Source organism: Pogoniulus pusillus, chromosome 26 (assembly GCF_015220805.1).
Source record: "Pogoniulus pusillus isolate bPogPus1 chromosome 26, bPogPus1.pri, whole genome shotgun sequence".
Classification (NCBI taxonomy): domain Eukaryota; kingdom Metazoa; phylum Chordata; class Aves; order Piciformes; family Lybiidae; genus Pogoniulus; species Pogoniulus pusillus.
In genome coordinates this window covers 17,135,067-17,151,169 of record NC_087289.1, presented here as the reverse complement: position 1 = coordinate 17,151,169, position 16,103 = coordinate 17,135,067, and the positions used below count along the sequence as shown (strand labels likewise).

At 45.5% G+C, this 16,103-nt stretch overlaps 2 protein-coding genes across 4 annotated transcripts in view; both read right to left on the bottom strand.

The window, feature by feature from the left end:
- Positions 1 to 2,561, bottom strand: part of ARMC8 (armadillo repeat containing 8) — a 94,481-nt gene extending 91,920 nt beyond the window's left edge. For all 3 annotated transcript variants that reach the window (XM_064165370.1, XM_064165369.1, XM_064165371.1), the window contains exon 1: positions 2,308 to 2,561. Coding sequence is in view for 2 of the 3 variants with exons in the window: in XM_064165369.1 (XP_064021439.1) it covers positions 2,308 to 2,352 (45 nt within the window). In the remaining variant the exon portion in view is untranslated. The remainder of the gene's footprint in view (positions 1 to 2,307) is intronic.
- A 1,978-nt stretch (positions 2,562 to 4,539) lies between these two features.
- DBR1 (debranching RNA lariats 1) lies at positions 4,540 to 15,716 on the bottom strand. The gene is made up of 8 exons (XM_064165364.1): positions 15,118 to 15,716; positions 14,899 to 15,023; positions 14,731 to 14,811; positions 13,001 to 13,086; positions 11,632 to 11,856; positions 10,194 to 10,274; positions 8,500 to 8,645; positions 4,540 to 7,983 (listed from the first exon to the last, which is right to left on the bottom strand). Exons 1-8 carry the CDS (start codon positions 15,312 to 15,314, stop codon positions 7,311 to 7,313), a joined length of 1,614 nt encoding a protein of 537 aa, XP_064021434.1. The 5' UTR covers positions 15,315 to 15,716; the 3' UTR covers positions 4,540 to 7,310.
- Between the last annotated feature and the right edge of the window lie 387 nt (positions 15,717 to 16,103).

Genomic DNA, 16,103 nt, shown 5'->3' with positions numbered 1-16,103 from the left:
TCAATTCATGTACAGGCAGACAAACAGGAATGGCTAATGCTCAGCAAGTCCACAAAACCTATCAGGCAAGATAGCAGCAAAACCACAATATCATAATTAAATGTGTAGGAGGTTACTCCTGGGCAACATCCACACAATGACTTAACCCTGTGTTCAAGTGTAAAGATGATGATGTTCAAGGTAAGTAACAACATGTCACAAGTCAAAGCAAGTTAAAAAGGCATACAAAAGGGTCTACTTCAGTTGTCACCACTTCCTTAACGTCCAGTTCTGTTATATTACTATATAGGAAGAAAAGGAATTCCTGAAAGAAAGTTTGAGAGCAACTACTGTTACTTAAGAAACACATCCACAAACAAGGTCTCAAAAATAAGGAAGATTGTAGGAAGATATTTTTCTGTAACTTTATTGTACCTACACGTTTCAAAGACTATCCCACACAACTTCACAAGGGTCAGAAGCACACATCCTCCATAGCATTCCCATAACTGCTTTATAAGACAAAGCAAACTCTCAGCAACAGGACCGTGCTTGCAAGCTAAACATCTATGCACCAATTATTTGTTATTCCCTTTGAGAAGATCCAAAGCCTGAGATGGCAAGCATTCCAAAAAACAAGGGTGGGAAAGAGGAAGGGAATTTTCCCTCCAGGTTCTCATGAACACATGCCAGGGTGTGTTTCAATTATCTCACCTTTTTTTTTTTTGCCAGCTCAACTTTTTATTAGGCTTTTCCCATTTTGTCCTTATGAGTTTTCCTTGAAAGAAGCTATAAGGGAATGAAAAACTCTTCCTTGCTTTTTCAGGTATCTACTCTTGGGCTGAATCTCCTTCTGCTTCCCCACACAGATGTCAGAAGCACCGGTAGCTTCTTGCCTACGGTCTCACACAACTCAGAAAAAATCATCTAGAGGCAGCAAGACTCCTTTGTCTCCAGGAATATTATTAAATGGTGCCAGGGGAAATTTAGGCTCAAGGTGAGGAGAAAGTTCTTCACTGTGAGAGTCATTGGACACTGGAATGGGCTGCCTGGCGAGGTAGTGGAGTCGCCGTCCCTGGGGCAGTTCAAGGCAAGGTTGGACGTGGCACTTGGTGCCATGGTCTAGACTTAGGCTCTGTGGTAAAGGGTCGGACTTGATGATCTGTGAGGTCTCTTCCACCCTTGGTGATACTGTGATACAAATAAGCTCCCCCCATATAATAAGAAAGAAGTGAAACCTGTGATAGATTTTCACATAGCTGATCTATGTACTCACATTCAAGGTCTTCTGGATTTCAGAGACCCCACCACTTTGTTCCTAAACTACCCTGGCTTCCACCTTACAAGGTGATACAAGGTTTGCGGTATGTAGGAGGGCACTCACATCGAAACAAACAGGTTTTTCAGGTAGTTTACAAAAATAATTTATCAGTACCGTCAGTTACACAGGTCTCTCACCTAGCAAGAAATGTTAAGGGAAAAAATAAAGGGTTAAGTCCAAAACCTTGGCTATTTCAAGCAGTATCCACGCTTGAAATACCTTTTGCACTTATTACTCTCTGCTCACAACTCCAAAGAGAAGCAGGACGGCAACCAGCGTCAGTTGCTCTACTCACTCTCAACGGTCCCCAAGGAGAGGAAACCAGCGAGAGTTGTCAGACCCTGTTCCGCAAGGCCAGCGCCCTGCCCACAGATGCAACACATCAGCCTCCTCCCTGCAGCAAAAGCCAACAAGGCCGTGCCGGGAGATCCCGAAAAACTATTACAAGCTCAGCGCCTCGCCACCAAAACACCACAGGCTGGGAGCCCGCTACGCTTTGGAGAGACCTTCCCCCCATCTGCTGCAGCCAGCTCGGTCCCGCTCCAAATAACGCCAGCGAGCCCTCTTCTTGCTGAGCAGGAGTTCCAGAGGGACCAACAACATTCACCGAAGAGCGGCTGAAGTGTGTTAAGTCGCGTCAGCAGGTAAAATTACATTCAGAGCAGCCAGTACCCGTAACAAAAATAGGCACATACTCCTCACCAACGAGGGGAACGCTGTCTGGAAGAGATTTCCCCCCCACTGGTTTGAAGTTGTAGCGACATGGGGAGCACAAGGGACCGAGGGCGCTGTCGACGCCCATGTCACCGCTGCAGCCCACCACAGAGCACATCAGGCCCACTCCCGGCCCCAGGGCCATCACACAAAGGGGCCCGGCAGGTGCTGGGAGCCCGCCGCGAAGGCCAAGGTCAGGCCGAAACCAGCGGTGAGCGGACGGGCATGCGGGCGTCCTCCCCCCAGCGGCCGCGCTGACGGGCGGCGGCGGCACAGGGCCCGGCGGCACTCACCGAGAGGACGCTCATGCGGAGCGGCGCCTCCAGCACACACGCCATCTTGGCGGACGCAACGGCAGCTCCGGCGGCGGCGATCTCAAGCTCGCCTCGCCGCCGCCGCCGGTGGGCACAGCCTCATCGCGAAAGGTTGCAGTGCCGGGGGTGAAGGAAGATGAGGGAAGGGGGTTGGCGGCTTCGCGCCCAGCGAATCGGCCGACGCCGAAACCCCGCTACCTTCCGCCAGCCGCGCTGCCCAGGGCGCAGGCGCCTCTCTGCCGCCCCGCCACAGCGATGCGCGGGGCGGGGCCGCTCGCGCCGGCCGCTGCCGCCCGCCCGGCGCTGCGTGCGCAGGCGCGGGACAGGTGCGGGCTCGCCGCGGCCGCTGCGCGGTGGCCCAGGCGCTGCGGGCTGGCTGTGCCTGCGCCGGTGACCGACCCGGCCGGCGCCATTTCCCGCAGCTCTCCCCACGGAACGCTCCGCTCTGCTCTCTGGAGAGACGGCGAGCGTGGGGCTGGGTGCGTGGCTGACTTCATCTGACTGGAACTACCTCTCAGACGGAGAGAGGCTGAGGCACCTGCGGCTGTTTAACCTGAAGAACCGAGTGAGAGGGGACCGTGTCAGTGCTCACCAATAGCTAAAGGGTGGAGGTCAAGAGGATGGCTCTCAGCTCGTTAGTGGTGTCCAGTGATAGGGCAGGGGGCACAACCTGGAACCCAAGAGATTTTGCTTCAACGTAAGGAAACGTTTTGTTTTGTTTGAGGGTGGCAGAGCACATCTGCAGGCTGTCCAGAGAGGTTGTGGAGTCTTCTCTGGAGAGATTCCGGCTGAGTAATCCTCCTTCAGCTTGGGGAATGGAATCAGATGATCCTCAGAGGTCCCTTCCAACCCTTACCCTTCTGTGATACGCAGTTTCTTATCACCAAACTACAGTTCACAACCTCCTGCTTTACAGCGCAGCTTCAGTTAAAGCAGCAGTACCAATGAACGACAGCACTTGCTCTGAAAGCAGTGGGCCTGTAGGCAAGGGGCTTCTCCCCTCAAGACAGGGGGATGTTTTATAATGATGTCTTAATTGCTTGGGAACATAACTTGCAATAGTTTTGTATCTGTGTGGTCTGCTGATAAAAGTTTCATCCTTTGACAAGCTTTTGTTTCTTTACCTCTTGCTGGCCTCGGTGTCTTCTTGCAGCCTTTTGCTTAACTGATGGAAAGTTCTAGCACAAGCCAACCATTGTCAATCTTTTGGCTCATCCACAAGGACATTGTATAAATGAAGCTTGGGAACTAAGTAACCAACTTGACACCATAAAGCTCCCAAACAACAGTGTCCTCTTTAGAAGATTACTGCAGTATATTAGAGATGACACTTCAGGGGGTGGTAGGTTAATGGTTGCACTTATCTTAGAGGTCTTCTCCCATTGAAATGATTCAAAAACCTCAGCAGCTTCACTTGGCTAACAGGGCTGCTGACCCTACCACACTTCTCACCCCTCCCATTGCTGTTTCCATAGTCCCTACTCTGCACCTTATGGGACAGGGGCACTAGCAGAGCTTTCAGGACTGTGCACCAACACTCCGATCTTTTTTTGTTACAAGCAGCCAGGTTTGGCTTCATCTGTTTTACACTCTGGTTGCAGTAGTAGAAATCTTGGAGCACTGCAAATCCCTCTGAGCTTTGCCTGCCTGTGTGGAGTTCCTGGAATGTAACAAAGATGGTGGGAGTTGAGTAATTGGCAATTCACTTGCACCACTTCCTGGAGAGCTAGATAGTTGTTCAAAACCAACTACCAAAGCACCTACCTAAGCCTAACCCTTCCCTTCCTCTGCCTTGCTGTGAAGAGAGGGGTTGGGTTCTTTTCTTGGTCAGGGTGTGTTGCTTGTTTGGTTTTTGCAGAAAACACCCTTCAGTCAGTTTTGCTACAGACTTCCCCAAGATAAGTGGTATTAGCCATCCTCTATTTCCCAGCTTGAGGCACGGGGATACTAAGTTTAGGAACTCATTGCTCCTGAAGAACCGAATTAAGTGGAAAGGGATGGATAGTACAAAAAAACCCCACACTAACAAAAAAACCCAGGCCACCAAAACTAACTCACACCACCACCAAAAACAACCACAAAACACACACAATCATCAGGGTTCACACTATCAACTTTTGCTCCTGGGAGGTAAATGCAGGCTTGCTCGCTGTTAGCTATTGCAGAGGATAATGAGAGCACAATAAATGTGCTTGGGGATGCTGTCACAAGTTGACTTTCATACCTTTAATTAAAGAGAGAGATAAAAACACACACACAAAAAAAGCAGCACTCCACCACAACCTTCTCATTAGTTTGTTTTCCTCTGAGTAGAATGTTCAGGAACATGCTTTGAACAAAGTACTTGTGTGCTGGCCTGGAATGAAACAAAACACTTTCCTCAAGTGCTTGTAGTCTAAAAATGTTTTGCCTTTACCTACGTACAAGTCTCGTGTATTGAGAGAACCTGTAGTTATAACTTGTATGTGGATCCAACACATTTAACAGGTGTTTAATAAAAAAAAGTAAAAGTCAAAACTTCTCAGAAAGACCTTAAAACCTTCCTTTTTTAAAAAGGACTGAAGATTGGTCTTAACTCACCAAACTTTGTCAGCCTTCCCTAGTGGTTTATGTTCTTTTTGGAGTATTTGGCCTTTAGTGGGAAAGTTTCAAGTTCAGAACTTCAGTTTAATTCTACATGCAGCAGAGCATCTTGCAGACAGGAAAGATCCACAGTGTACAAGAACACAGAGCTGGACACTTCAAACTGCTAAAAAGATGTAACTGCAAGAAAGGGCACAGTAACTATATAGGTAAGACAGAAAAAAAAATGTTCACTATCTACCACCTGCACTCTGATCAATGGGTGCTAAAATACTTTATATAAACAGTCTTAAAGACTAGCAAAACAAAATAATCAGTATTCTATCTTCTCAGTCTCCAGCTTTCAAGAAAGCTAAACTGTATTTAGCAGAAAGGGGAGAATTAAGGATGACACACAACAGAAAAACATGCTTTAAAAACTTATGAAGTCAGTCTAAAAAAGTCCATGACATGTACCACAGATCTCCAGTTCAGGTAGAATTTGACAGATGAATACCATACTCAGATTTCTTGCAAGACTTATGTTCATAACAAAGTTCATACTTAAAATACTTTGTTTCCATGATAGCCTTTGGATGATGATGCCTGCTTAAGATATTAGCATTGCAGAGCCAGGACCTAAGGGTCCAAGATACTCATCTACCTCTAGTAATTTAGCTGACAGTTCACAGCTACTTTAGGTAACCTGAGGCTTACACCAAGCATGTCCAGTTTTTCGTTGCCTGACACCACAGCCCTGTCTGATGGGTGTTCCAACAGATGAACAAGCAGAGAGGTACAGAAGCATTATTAAGAAGGCCCATCTAATAACTTAGTAAACAAGACAGTGTCCTCCAGGGGAAAAAAAGCAAACAAACCCAGATGTTAATGGCATCAACTCACAAATACAAAGCTGTTAATCAGAACTGTGGAGAGTACTATTTTTGCCATTTCTACCTTTTGCATACTTACATGCACTTAGCTTTCATAGTGAACTGCTGAGAGGAACAAAATCAATTCCACATTCTGGAATTCATCTTTGAAGACAAAATCTTGACCTTATAAGTGTTTCCCTGCTACATAACCCACAAACACCAATCCATCTCACTCATTGCTCCAGTACCTTCTTCCTGTCAGGACACTTTTTTCTTTACAGTACCTGTGATGTAGAGGAGTAAAAGCACACACATGTTACCTCTGCTCCTAAAGCCCAACAATGAGATGTCCCACTTCATCTAGACTCATGAAGTTCAGCTCAGAATACCAACACAACTTGACTGTAAGACTGAGGAACCTAATGGCATATTCTACAGCTCTTGAGAACACTCAGAGTTTTGCTGCCCTCACAGCCTTTCAGGCCAAAAACAATCTAATTTCTTTGCTAATACTTCAGGGCAAACTTAAACAGTAACAAGAAAACTCCCAGGAGGATCTATATTCTAGCAACTCCTGTTCCACTTCAGCTAAACTTAAGCTGAAGCCACCTTGTAAGTTTCCAAATCCAGCTATAATAATTCAGCAAGTTACAGACTACTGACAAGTGACAGATGAAAACTTAGCCTAATCATAACAGTAAGCATTAATGTCTCAAGCAACCTATAGACATCAACCACCTCATATGGAAACACAGAACTGCCTACTGATGATATCCACATTTAGAAATTTGTTCATCCTAACTACTTGCACTTTTAAAATTTAAGATGCAGTTCTTGAATTTTAGGGAAGAGTGCACAAATGAGATTTTAAGAAGAGAGATTTTAACAAGGGGCCCACAAAACTGTCACAATTCAGATGAAGAGATTTGGTTCCCTATCAAAACTATGAATAAAAGACAGCACTGGACAATACACATTGTTCTGTCTATGACCATGAAGTTTTTCTATGGCACAAACATCACCAGAAACAGTTTTTTTTTTCCATTGCTCTTTTGTTTCCATGGGAATTCTATTTTCAATTTTAGTTCAGAGTTATTGCATATGCTACTTTGTATTAAAAGCTTAGTATAAAACAAGACAAAGGCAATCAAATCAAATCATTTGGTCTTTTTAAGACAGCCATCCTCTCCCTTTGACTTGGATGACAGTTCAGGAGTTCTTTTGTTAAACAAGAAGGGTGAATATTGTCTAGCAGCACAGCCTTTGATATGCAGTGTACTCTAATAACCAAGAACTGAAACAAAATAACTGATTATATATGAACTTTAAATGCTTTGACAAAGTACTTTGCTGGAAAAGTCTACTTATGACTTTGATATTCAATCCAAATAACCCTTCCTCCCAATAATAGGAGCATACAGCCTCTTCAGCTTAAGAAAATAACAAGAATAGGAACATTAAAAGCATGAGCAGTCCACCACAGTTCTCAGCACCTTCTCCTAAAAAGACAGAGAGAGCACTTATATATACATGTGACATGAAGTATCACTCTGGTTTATCTTCATCCTCTGCAGCATAGATAGCTTGGTTCCTTCTCTTAATTTTAATGCCAGTGTTTCCATTTTCATTACCACTCGTGCGCTTTAATGGTCTCTCTAAGCTCTTCTCTTCCACCTGCTTCCTCTCAGCAGATCTCTCCAATTCCTCGTTAGTGGAATCCATGGCATCATCAGATGACACCACCATGGAATCTGGCATGATCCGGACGTCAGAAAAACTCGCTGACAATTCAGGAGGGTGATCAGGGGAAGGATCTACAGAACATGTACTCAAGTCTTCATCATCACCTTCCTCATCCAGCAATATTTCATCTGGATTAATGGATGATAGGCCAGAGTTATCTGTATTATAATCACTGGGTTCCTCAGCTGACCCAGTACTGTCCATCTCCTCTTCTTCCTCATCCTCTTCATAATCACCTCGTACTGAGCCCTCCTCTTTAGCTTGCTGGATCCTTGTATTTATGTCAGTGAGGCCAAACTGGGCACAAAATTCAGTGGTCTGAGGATTGATGGTATGAACTGGTTGCATATGTTTTTGGGGCTTGCTGGGATCATAACAAGCAGCTGTTAAGGTGAAGTTACAAGGGATCTGGAGGTTATGATTCAGCTCTTCTAGCACTTCTTTGATGGCTTCTTCTGTTGCACTGTAATCCCACCTAAATAAGTGTACAAAGTTAAAAAGTGCAGCTAGTCAAAAAGTACTGCCAGTTCTCAGTGCAGAAAAAACCTTTAAAGACAGATTACAAACTCATCTTACAAGAGATAACTAACTTCTCCAAGAATTTTTCAGGTAACCATACTGCCATTGGTCAATACTGAGGTTGCCCTCTACTCACCAATAATTTGTGCATTACATGAACCCTCACAATAAATATTCACTCACCCTCCCCCATAATCCATTCTCATCTTCAGTCTCAGCACAACTGGCAAGAGGATCGGCCATAATATATCTTTTGCATCTCCATGGCATTGGAGTCTGTAGAACAAAACTTGCCTGTGTAGACCAGTAAAGGTCTAGAGTACAGCTCTTCTCATCACCTGCTTTGTTTCCAAGCCATTTAAGAAGTCCTACAGCCCTTATAGGATTCAAAGCAGAGAAACCCAAGTCTAAGATATGTTTACTCCCAGCCCAGCAAACCCATGCTTTCCTCTCTGTTTTGCATGCAACTTACCTTGCATGGAGGCCATTCTTCTCAGGCATATTCCAGGAGCTTTGAGTCACATTAACAAGGCTGTTGGTGGCCTTGAGAACTGCAATCCACTCAGCATCATATTCCAGTGAGTCACCTGCAGTAGGATCATGCTCTATGTCTACTATCTGTTTAAAAAAACAAACAGAAAACATGTGAGACAAGTTCTTCCTTTTGACAAACAGAAGCTGTTGAGAAGCTTTAAGTCTCGCTCACATGCATTTGATTTGCATATACTCACAGCATTTTAATTGTTTCAAGTACACTGAGCTTGTGATCTCAAACAAGCCCTCTCACATTAGCCCTACATAAAAGTTTACAGCAATGAGAGAGTAAGAAAGGACAACCAAAAAGGTCTGTATTTTAGCTCACAGCAATTAAAAAGTGGCATATCCTCCTCCTTACTGCCAACCACTGGACAACTGCACAGCTTAGAAATTAGAATTTGCCTACTCCTAAGTTCACATCACCTTCAAGGCATAAACACATAGAGAATTGATAGCAACAGTTATTCTGCTGCATAAACATGCAGTCTTCACACAGCAACAAAATCAACGTGTAATGTTCTCAAATTATTCTAGCAGCCAACAATTTGAAACCCAAACCACTTAGTTTTCAGTGCCATTAACCATTCTCTTTAGCCAAATTGCACTAGTCAGTCAGTCTCTGGCTTTAAATAATACATCTAGTAATCCAATCTTTCAAAATAGTTTTGGAGGAAAACTAAAAGGGTACACTTTAAACCATAGCTACACATATATGGACCACACTGCTGGAAGCAGTGCTACTCCAGATCTGTGTTGTCACAGAATTTTATGCCTGGACTAGCACCCCAATATACATTTGTATAGCAAAAGCCCATCATCATACTTCCTCTTATCTTCACAGATAGCTACTAGGGCAAATGGATCCCACCACACATCTAAAGGACAGGTAATGGATCTTGCCTTTAAGCAGACAAATAAGAGCTAAAGTAAGACAACTAAAACACTGGATTGCTTTTGAAGAATATGCTGTTAGAAGCTCCCTCCCACAGCAAAAGGATTTCAGATTGACCCATTTACTGCACAATGTTTACAAGTTTAAAGAGAAATTCTATTTTTAAGAGCATATATACACCAAGCAATTGGGTAAAGAACAAAAACTCACTAGGCCCAAACTGGTCTTCTAGAAAGAGAAAGAAGCAAAAAGAAGAAAGGCAGGGAAGAGCAGGGGGAGAGATCACTCACTCTTTTAAGCCGTGGTACCAGAAGACAGAACAGAATAACAAAACTACAATATTCTGGGATGAGCAGGTCCATTCCCCTGGTGTGGGCCTCTGTCCCTATGGTTTTGTTTAAGGGGGACCCAGGATCCCTCAAACTACCACATAACAACATGAGAGGATGTTCAGTTCAGGTTAAAGTAGAGCTGCTCCTCCAGTTAAACTGAGTACTTGTTCTAGGGTGGAAGGAAATGGTAGGAATAAGCAAGCACTGTGCCTGAACGATAGAACACAAGGTCTGCTTATTCCAGGATAATATTAAAGGCCATTCCACACATGCACTTTCCCTAGTTTCTTTAGAGTTCTTCCATTTATTACAGCTATTTAGCAACTCAGATATAAGCACAGCACTTAACACTCCAGACAAGTGAAGTTAGTGGTAGAGTGAAAACCCACTGCACATGGCCATCACCTGCAGGAAGTCTCTGTGTGGCAAGCATTTATCCAGAGCCAAAAACTTTGTTGCTTTTGGTGGTTCTTCTTTGGAGTTTGCCTAGAAAACAAAGTGTTAACACAGCATCAGCATGTTTATGAAATTTGACCATTCTAAAAACATAAAGATTTACAGGTATAATTTTCACAGAAAAATAACTTCCTGGAATACAGAATCAATATAGGATTGTAAGAAAGGGAAGGAAGGACAAAGAGAAAGACAGACTTGACTGGAATTCTAACAAGAGTCATACTGTGTTCAGTTTTGGGACCCTCACTACAAGAAAAACACTGAGGTCTTGGAGCAGGCCCAGAGAAGGGCAATGAAGCTGGTGAAGAATCTGGAGGCCTGGTGAGAAGCAGCTGAGGGAACTGGGATTGTTTAGTCTGGAGAAAAGGAGGCTGAGGAAAGACCTTCTGCCTCTCTACATATCCATGGAAAGAGTTTGCAGCCACATGGCTCTTGGTCTCTTCTCCCCAGTAAAAAGTAGCAGGATGGGAGGAAACAACCTCAAATTGCACCGGGGGAGGTTTAAATTTGAGATTAGAAGAAACCTCTTTCCTGAAAGGGTTCTCAAACACTGGAACAGGCTCCCCAAAGAGCTGGTTGAATCCCCATCCCTAAAGGTGTTTAAAAGAGGCAGAGCTGTGGTGCTGAGGCACATGGTTTAGTCCCAGACTTGGTAGAGTTAGATAATGGCCGGACTCAAGGATTTCAAAAATCTTTTCCAACTGAAATTATTTGATGACTCCAAGAAGATGGATGCAGGTAACAGCAAGACAAAGCAAGAACCAAACTTCATCCCTAACCCAGACAGCTAAGCATGCTTAGCCTTGAACAAAAAAAAAGTATTTTAACATAACTGAAAAGAAGCCTATTGAACCTAGAAGGTATAGAGCTACATTTTTACAACTAAGTAACTTGTAAATAGGAATGCTACGTCACATCACTTCCAGGAATAACTCAAAAGAGATTTAACCAACAGGGACAGGGTTTTGACTTAATTCACACCAAGAGAACTTTCAACTGACAGGTGACCAGGTAGCTTCTCCTGCCAAGCCTTATTACAGGCATCCTCCTATCTCCAAATAACCACTAGCTTCAGTCACTTCTCTATCACCTTGAAGTTGTCTCCCAGTGAAGCGGGAAATGGAGTGCTTTCCAAGGAGCTTCAAGTGCAATAACAGTAGCTATAACACACTTACCCTGAAGATTAGGGAGCTATGCCACTGATCTACAACATCTCTCTACCTTACATACACTAGTATCCTTAACACCACTTAATGTTCTATAGTTTGAGTTTTTAGTAACTAAGCAAAAATAACAAGGAGTTGCTTCTCAGACATGATTACCTGCATTGGAATTCTAATATGTGCTTGGACACAGACATCCCTGATTTCCCACCTCCTCTTTTTACCTGGTGTTGCATGAAAGCTGCAAATTTAACGTGAAGATGTGCCGAGAACCAGTAGGAGGGTTTCAGATGGTGCAGAAGCTCTGAAGCAGCAGGACTTCCTAAGGTGTTGCTCTCCACTTCTTGACGGAAGAAGGATTTCATTTTCAGAAGCTGCTTCTTGTTTCCATAGTGATATATGCTCCTTGGCCAATCATGTGACATAAAGATATCAATCGGTTGCTTTAACTGCCAAGATGCACAAGGTGTAAATAAAACACAACACACAAGTTTCAAAATTAAATAGCACACGATGGAATGCCTGTTACATGTTCTACCTCACATCAGAGTTAGCTGCAACCAATACTTTCAAAGCAAGCAGGCATAGCACTGAGCCCAGACCTTTGAAGTTGCCAACGGATGCTGTCTCCACAGTCTGTACTACACTTTCTTGGGACAGTCAGCTGTGTTTCATATATAGTGCCTTATAAAAGAGACTGTATCATCACACTAAGTGTTAGGTGCTCAGAAGACAAGTCTTTAAAAGGTGGAGCTGTATAGAAGTAGTTCTTTAAGGCTTCTTCTTCCCCAAAAATTTCTAAGAATAAACACAATATTCTTCCTCAGGTAAGCCTGATCAATGTTTTAAGCATGCCTTGGTTCAATAGCACATTTCCATCAGCTGCATCAGAACCCAAATCCAGCTAAAAAGAAACTCACAGTGAAATGCATGACATACTTTACAATTGCAGCAAACTTTTATCTTGTGCTCAGCATCCCTCTATCTACTGAACACTTCAGTGTGCATCTGCAACCTAAATAATCATTCACAAGACGCTTAAATATACATGGTGTAGCTCTATATCCTGAGCCAAGTGGAGAAGTCCTTGTGACCAAGCAATAGGTGAAAATAAAACTACTCTGTCCTCTGAATTTCCTGCTTGAGTAAAAAATACATTGGCCACAGGACTTTGTGATCAGCTTATTCAGCTGCATCAGTTTTGATCAGTTAACTGTGTTGCCAACCAGCCTGCATGTTAGCTTTAGGAAGATGGATGCTAGCTTGTCTAAGAGAAAGCTGGAACAGCTGGACTACCCTCCCTTCTGTGAATTTTATCCAATTTGGGAAGCAAAACAAACAAACAAAAACCCACATCCACTCCTGCCAGTGCCTGACTCAGATCAAATTCACACTGCTATGCAAAGAATTGGAGAAGGTCCTCAGCAGGAACAACGGTGGGATAACACACAACATAAAATGGTGTGCCCTAATCAGCTGGGAGTTGTTGGCAACATTAGTCATAAATAGCATAGAGAGTAGCTTTAACATCTTTCTTTGAAGTAAATGAGAACCACTTACCACTGTTTAAATGGAAAAGAAAAAATCACTAACCTGCTTGAGTTTGAAGACTTCAATATTCCTCACATGGTAAGCGCTTCTAATTGTTTGCTGGTTGTATGGTGGACACTCAAAGTGGCCTGTGACATTGGGGGAGGGGGGAGGAAGAACAGATGACTGAATCAATAGTTGCATCCTGACACTGTTTGCAAGCTACTCTCTTGGGGTCACACAGGCACCTAGAGCAACCACAAATAGCAGGCTGCCAACAACCAAAGAAGATACCACATTTCCTTTACACAACCAGCTGCTAGCCTTTTACTTGTGAGATGAATAAGTTGTTAAAAACATGCCTACAACAATGAGCATTTATTTCATTCTGTGTCTTATAAATATAGAGAACATGGCAAGTCAGTTGTGGAAATGAAACACAGGAGATTTGACTCCAATACTTAAACCCCAGGATTTGCATGAAACAAATAACTTCTGGCAGAAAGATAATGTACTTAATTCCTGAATAAGGTTTTGTACCTTTCTGGTGAGATAACACCCCTCATTATTTCCCCACAGCCCTCACCTTCACAGCTATGCTGCACAGCCACGTGCAATCACACACGGAGAGAGCCGTTTGCTGCACGGTCATGAAACATACATATCTACTAACACCATGGCTACATGCACAAACAAGGTATTGTCAAAGAACACAGGACAAAGGTAACATTTTAGAGTACGTACTGAGCCTCTAGGACTAGTAAGTAATCAGAACTTAGGATATAACAATTCAGAAAGAGGCATTAACCACAGGATCAAAATGCACTGCAGGAGATCTCACTCCCGACACAGGACGCTGAGGCTGTGATTCTTTTGTGTTTCTTCAAGAATACTACCACCGATTGTGAAACCACAGCTTCACAGACTGAGCAGTACCTTAAAAGTGCCTGTAACTGCCCACACACACCACAGACTCTGCAAGCTCAAATGTGTATCCTGTCCAAAGGGACCCAAGTCTCTCCCTTGGCTTTCAGACAAACAAACCTGAATACCTAGCAGAGCTCCTGTGTACTCTTAATTAACAGACACTGTTTTGACCAGTTAGCATTAGTGTCTAAGGAGTCACAACTCCCACATGCAGTGTTCTGGCATGCAAACTGTGTATTTGTATACCAATTTAATTAGTACTGACAGAGAGTAGACAGAATTCAGTGTTCTATAAAACTAGTTCAGTACTTGGCTGCTTGATAGCCATCTCCAAAGCTCCTGTGAAGCAGTATGTAAGCAAAGACAGCACCGCCGTAATCACAAGTAAGAGATTGCTATTTCATGTGCTAAGATCAGAAAGACTACCCTATCATCTGTAACATTTCTGCTCACTGACATAGGCCCTTCCAAGGAAGGGCTCTCGAATACACACACATAGAAACAGGAGGAACTGATCTCAAGATGTGCTGAAATTAAGCCTTAACTCTCAACAGTGCGTTTGTACAATATCGCACTTACAAACTAACCACGGCACACAAAGAAAACGAAGTGGTCTTGCATTTCACGCTTAAAAGGAGCGTCACGGGAAAATCAAGGTTGTCCTAACAACAACGTTCAAAAGGCTTCCTGCTGTGGTGGCCAGGCAGTTATCCACTCATTTGCTACCTCCAGAAAAACGGTTGTTGAGTCAAGAGAGGTTTCCAGTACAAGAGCTGGTTCAGGTACGAGGAGGCACAGACAGACGCCCCCGCGGCGGCTCGGCTACAGTACTGCCCTATCCACCAGCCCGCTCCGTCTCGCCATACCTTTTCGGTAGTCGTGAGACTTGAAGATGCCCGAGATGCCGCCGATCCTCACGCCGCGGAACCGCACCACGCCCGCGTAACCTAGGGAAAAACAGGAGAGCAGCTGCTCACGAGTGTGACCTGAGCAGGGCAAGAGCCTGGGGGAGGAAACGCCGACAGGAGCCCTACCGAGATAGTAGATGTTGGGAGCCACCCACCCTCCGTAGGGTAGCTCCTGCAGGTGGTTGGACGCCTCATGGTTCCCGCCGATGAACACTGTGAGGACTGGGGCTTTCTTCTCGCCAGAGTAGTACCTGCGGAGACACGGCAGCTGCTGCAGCGGCGCAGACCGGGCCAGGCTAGGCCCCGGCGGGACAAGGCCAGGCCAAGCCGAGCCGAGAGGCTCACCGGTAGAAGGACTCCATGTGGCGGTACTTGGGAGGCACGGCCATACAGCGTAAGTCTGCCTCGTTCCGCACGGCCTGAAAGTCTCCACAGCAGAGCAGCAGGTCGGGCCGCACGTTGTGCCGCCGCTGTAGCAGCTCCAGCGTCTCGTACATCTTCTCCAGGGCGCCATGGCAGCACCCCGCCACCGCCACCTTCATCGCCGCCGCTCCAACACCGCGCAGGCGCCGAGGAACGGGCGGCGACCTCTGCGTCTGCGCACTGCAGCCGCTGGTGGGGCTCTGTGGGTGGCTGCGGTGCTGCCGAGGAGCTAAGCGCTTGCGGCGGCCTGTGTCGCAGGTAGGCGGCAGCTGGGGCGTTCCTCAGGCACCGTGAGCGGTCGGGGCCGGCAGAGCCCGCTCCGGCAGCAGCCGCTGTCAGACCGGCCCGGGGGCGCCTCCGCGTTCCCCATCTCGTGCAGATGCGTCACGCCGCGGGGCGGGCGGGACCTGCGCAAGGGCTCGGCCGAGCGCGGCCGCGGCAGTTAACGCAGCGGCCCGCAATAAATCCGCAGGTCCCGTCTCACGCACATCCAGCGGAGTCAGGAAGCTGCGAAGTCTGCTACAGTGGGCGGGAGGCCCTGCAGAGCATGCAAACTGCTTGTACCCTACCGCACAGAAACCACTTCGCAGCGGAGCTGCACACAGCCCGCTCCTGTCAGCCTTGCAGAAAAGCAGCACAAGATTTACTTGGGTATCGCTGCGTGGCACAAAGACTACGAACAAAAGGGTGGTGGAGCAGCGGCAGCAGCAGGCAGTAGCTGTGCGCACTTCAGTCCGGTGCTTGCGCTCTGGGCTCACAAAGGACACACCACCTCTGAAGTGCTTTTGCCCTGGCAGTCCAGCATTGAGCAAGGATATTTTTAGCATAGGCATGGCTCCTTTTAACTTCCTAATACACAAGGCCAGAAACAGTCAGTAGCTTTAAGAGGGTAATGGTGTCTGAGGCAG

Coding starts and splice junctions, on each gene's coding strand:
- DBR1 (XM_064165364.1), bottom strand. CDS start 15,314: ATGAAGGTGGCGGTGGCGGGGTGCTGCCATGGCGCCCTGGAGAAGATG. Junction 14,812..14,898: donor TCCCAACATCTACTATCTCG/GTAGGGCTCCTG, acceptor GTTTTTCCCTAG/GTTACGCGGGCGTGGTGCGG. Junction 8,646..10,193: donor CACACAGAGACTTCCTGCAG/GTGATGGCCATG, acceptor TTTTTTAAACAG/ATAGTAGACATAGAGCATGA.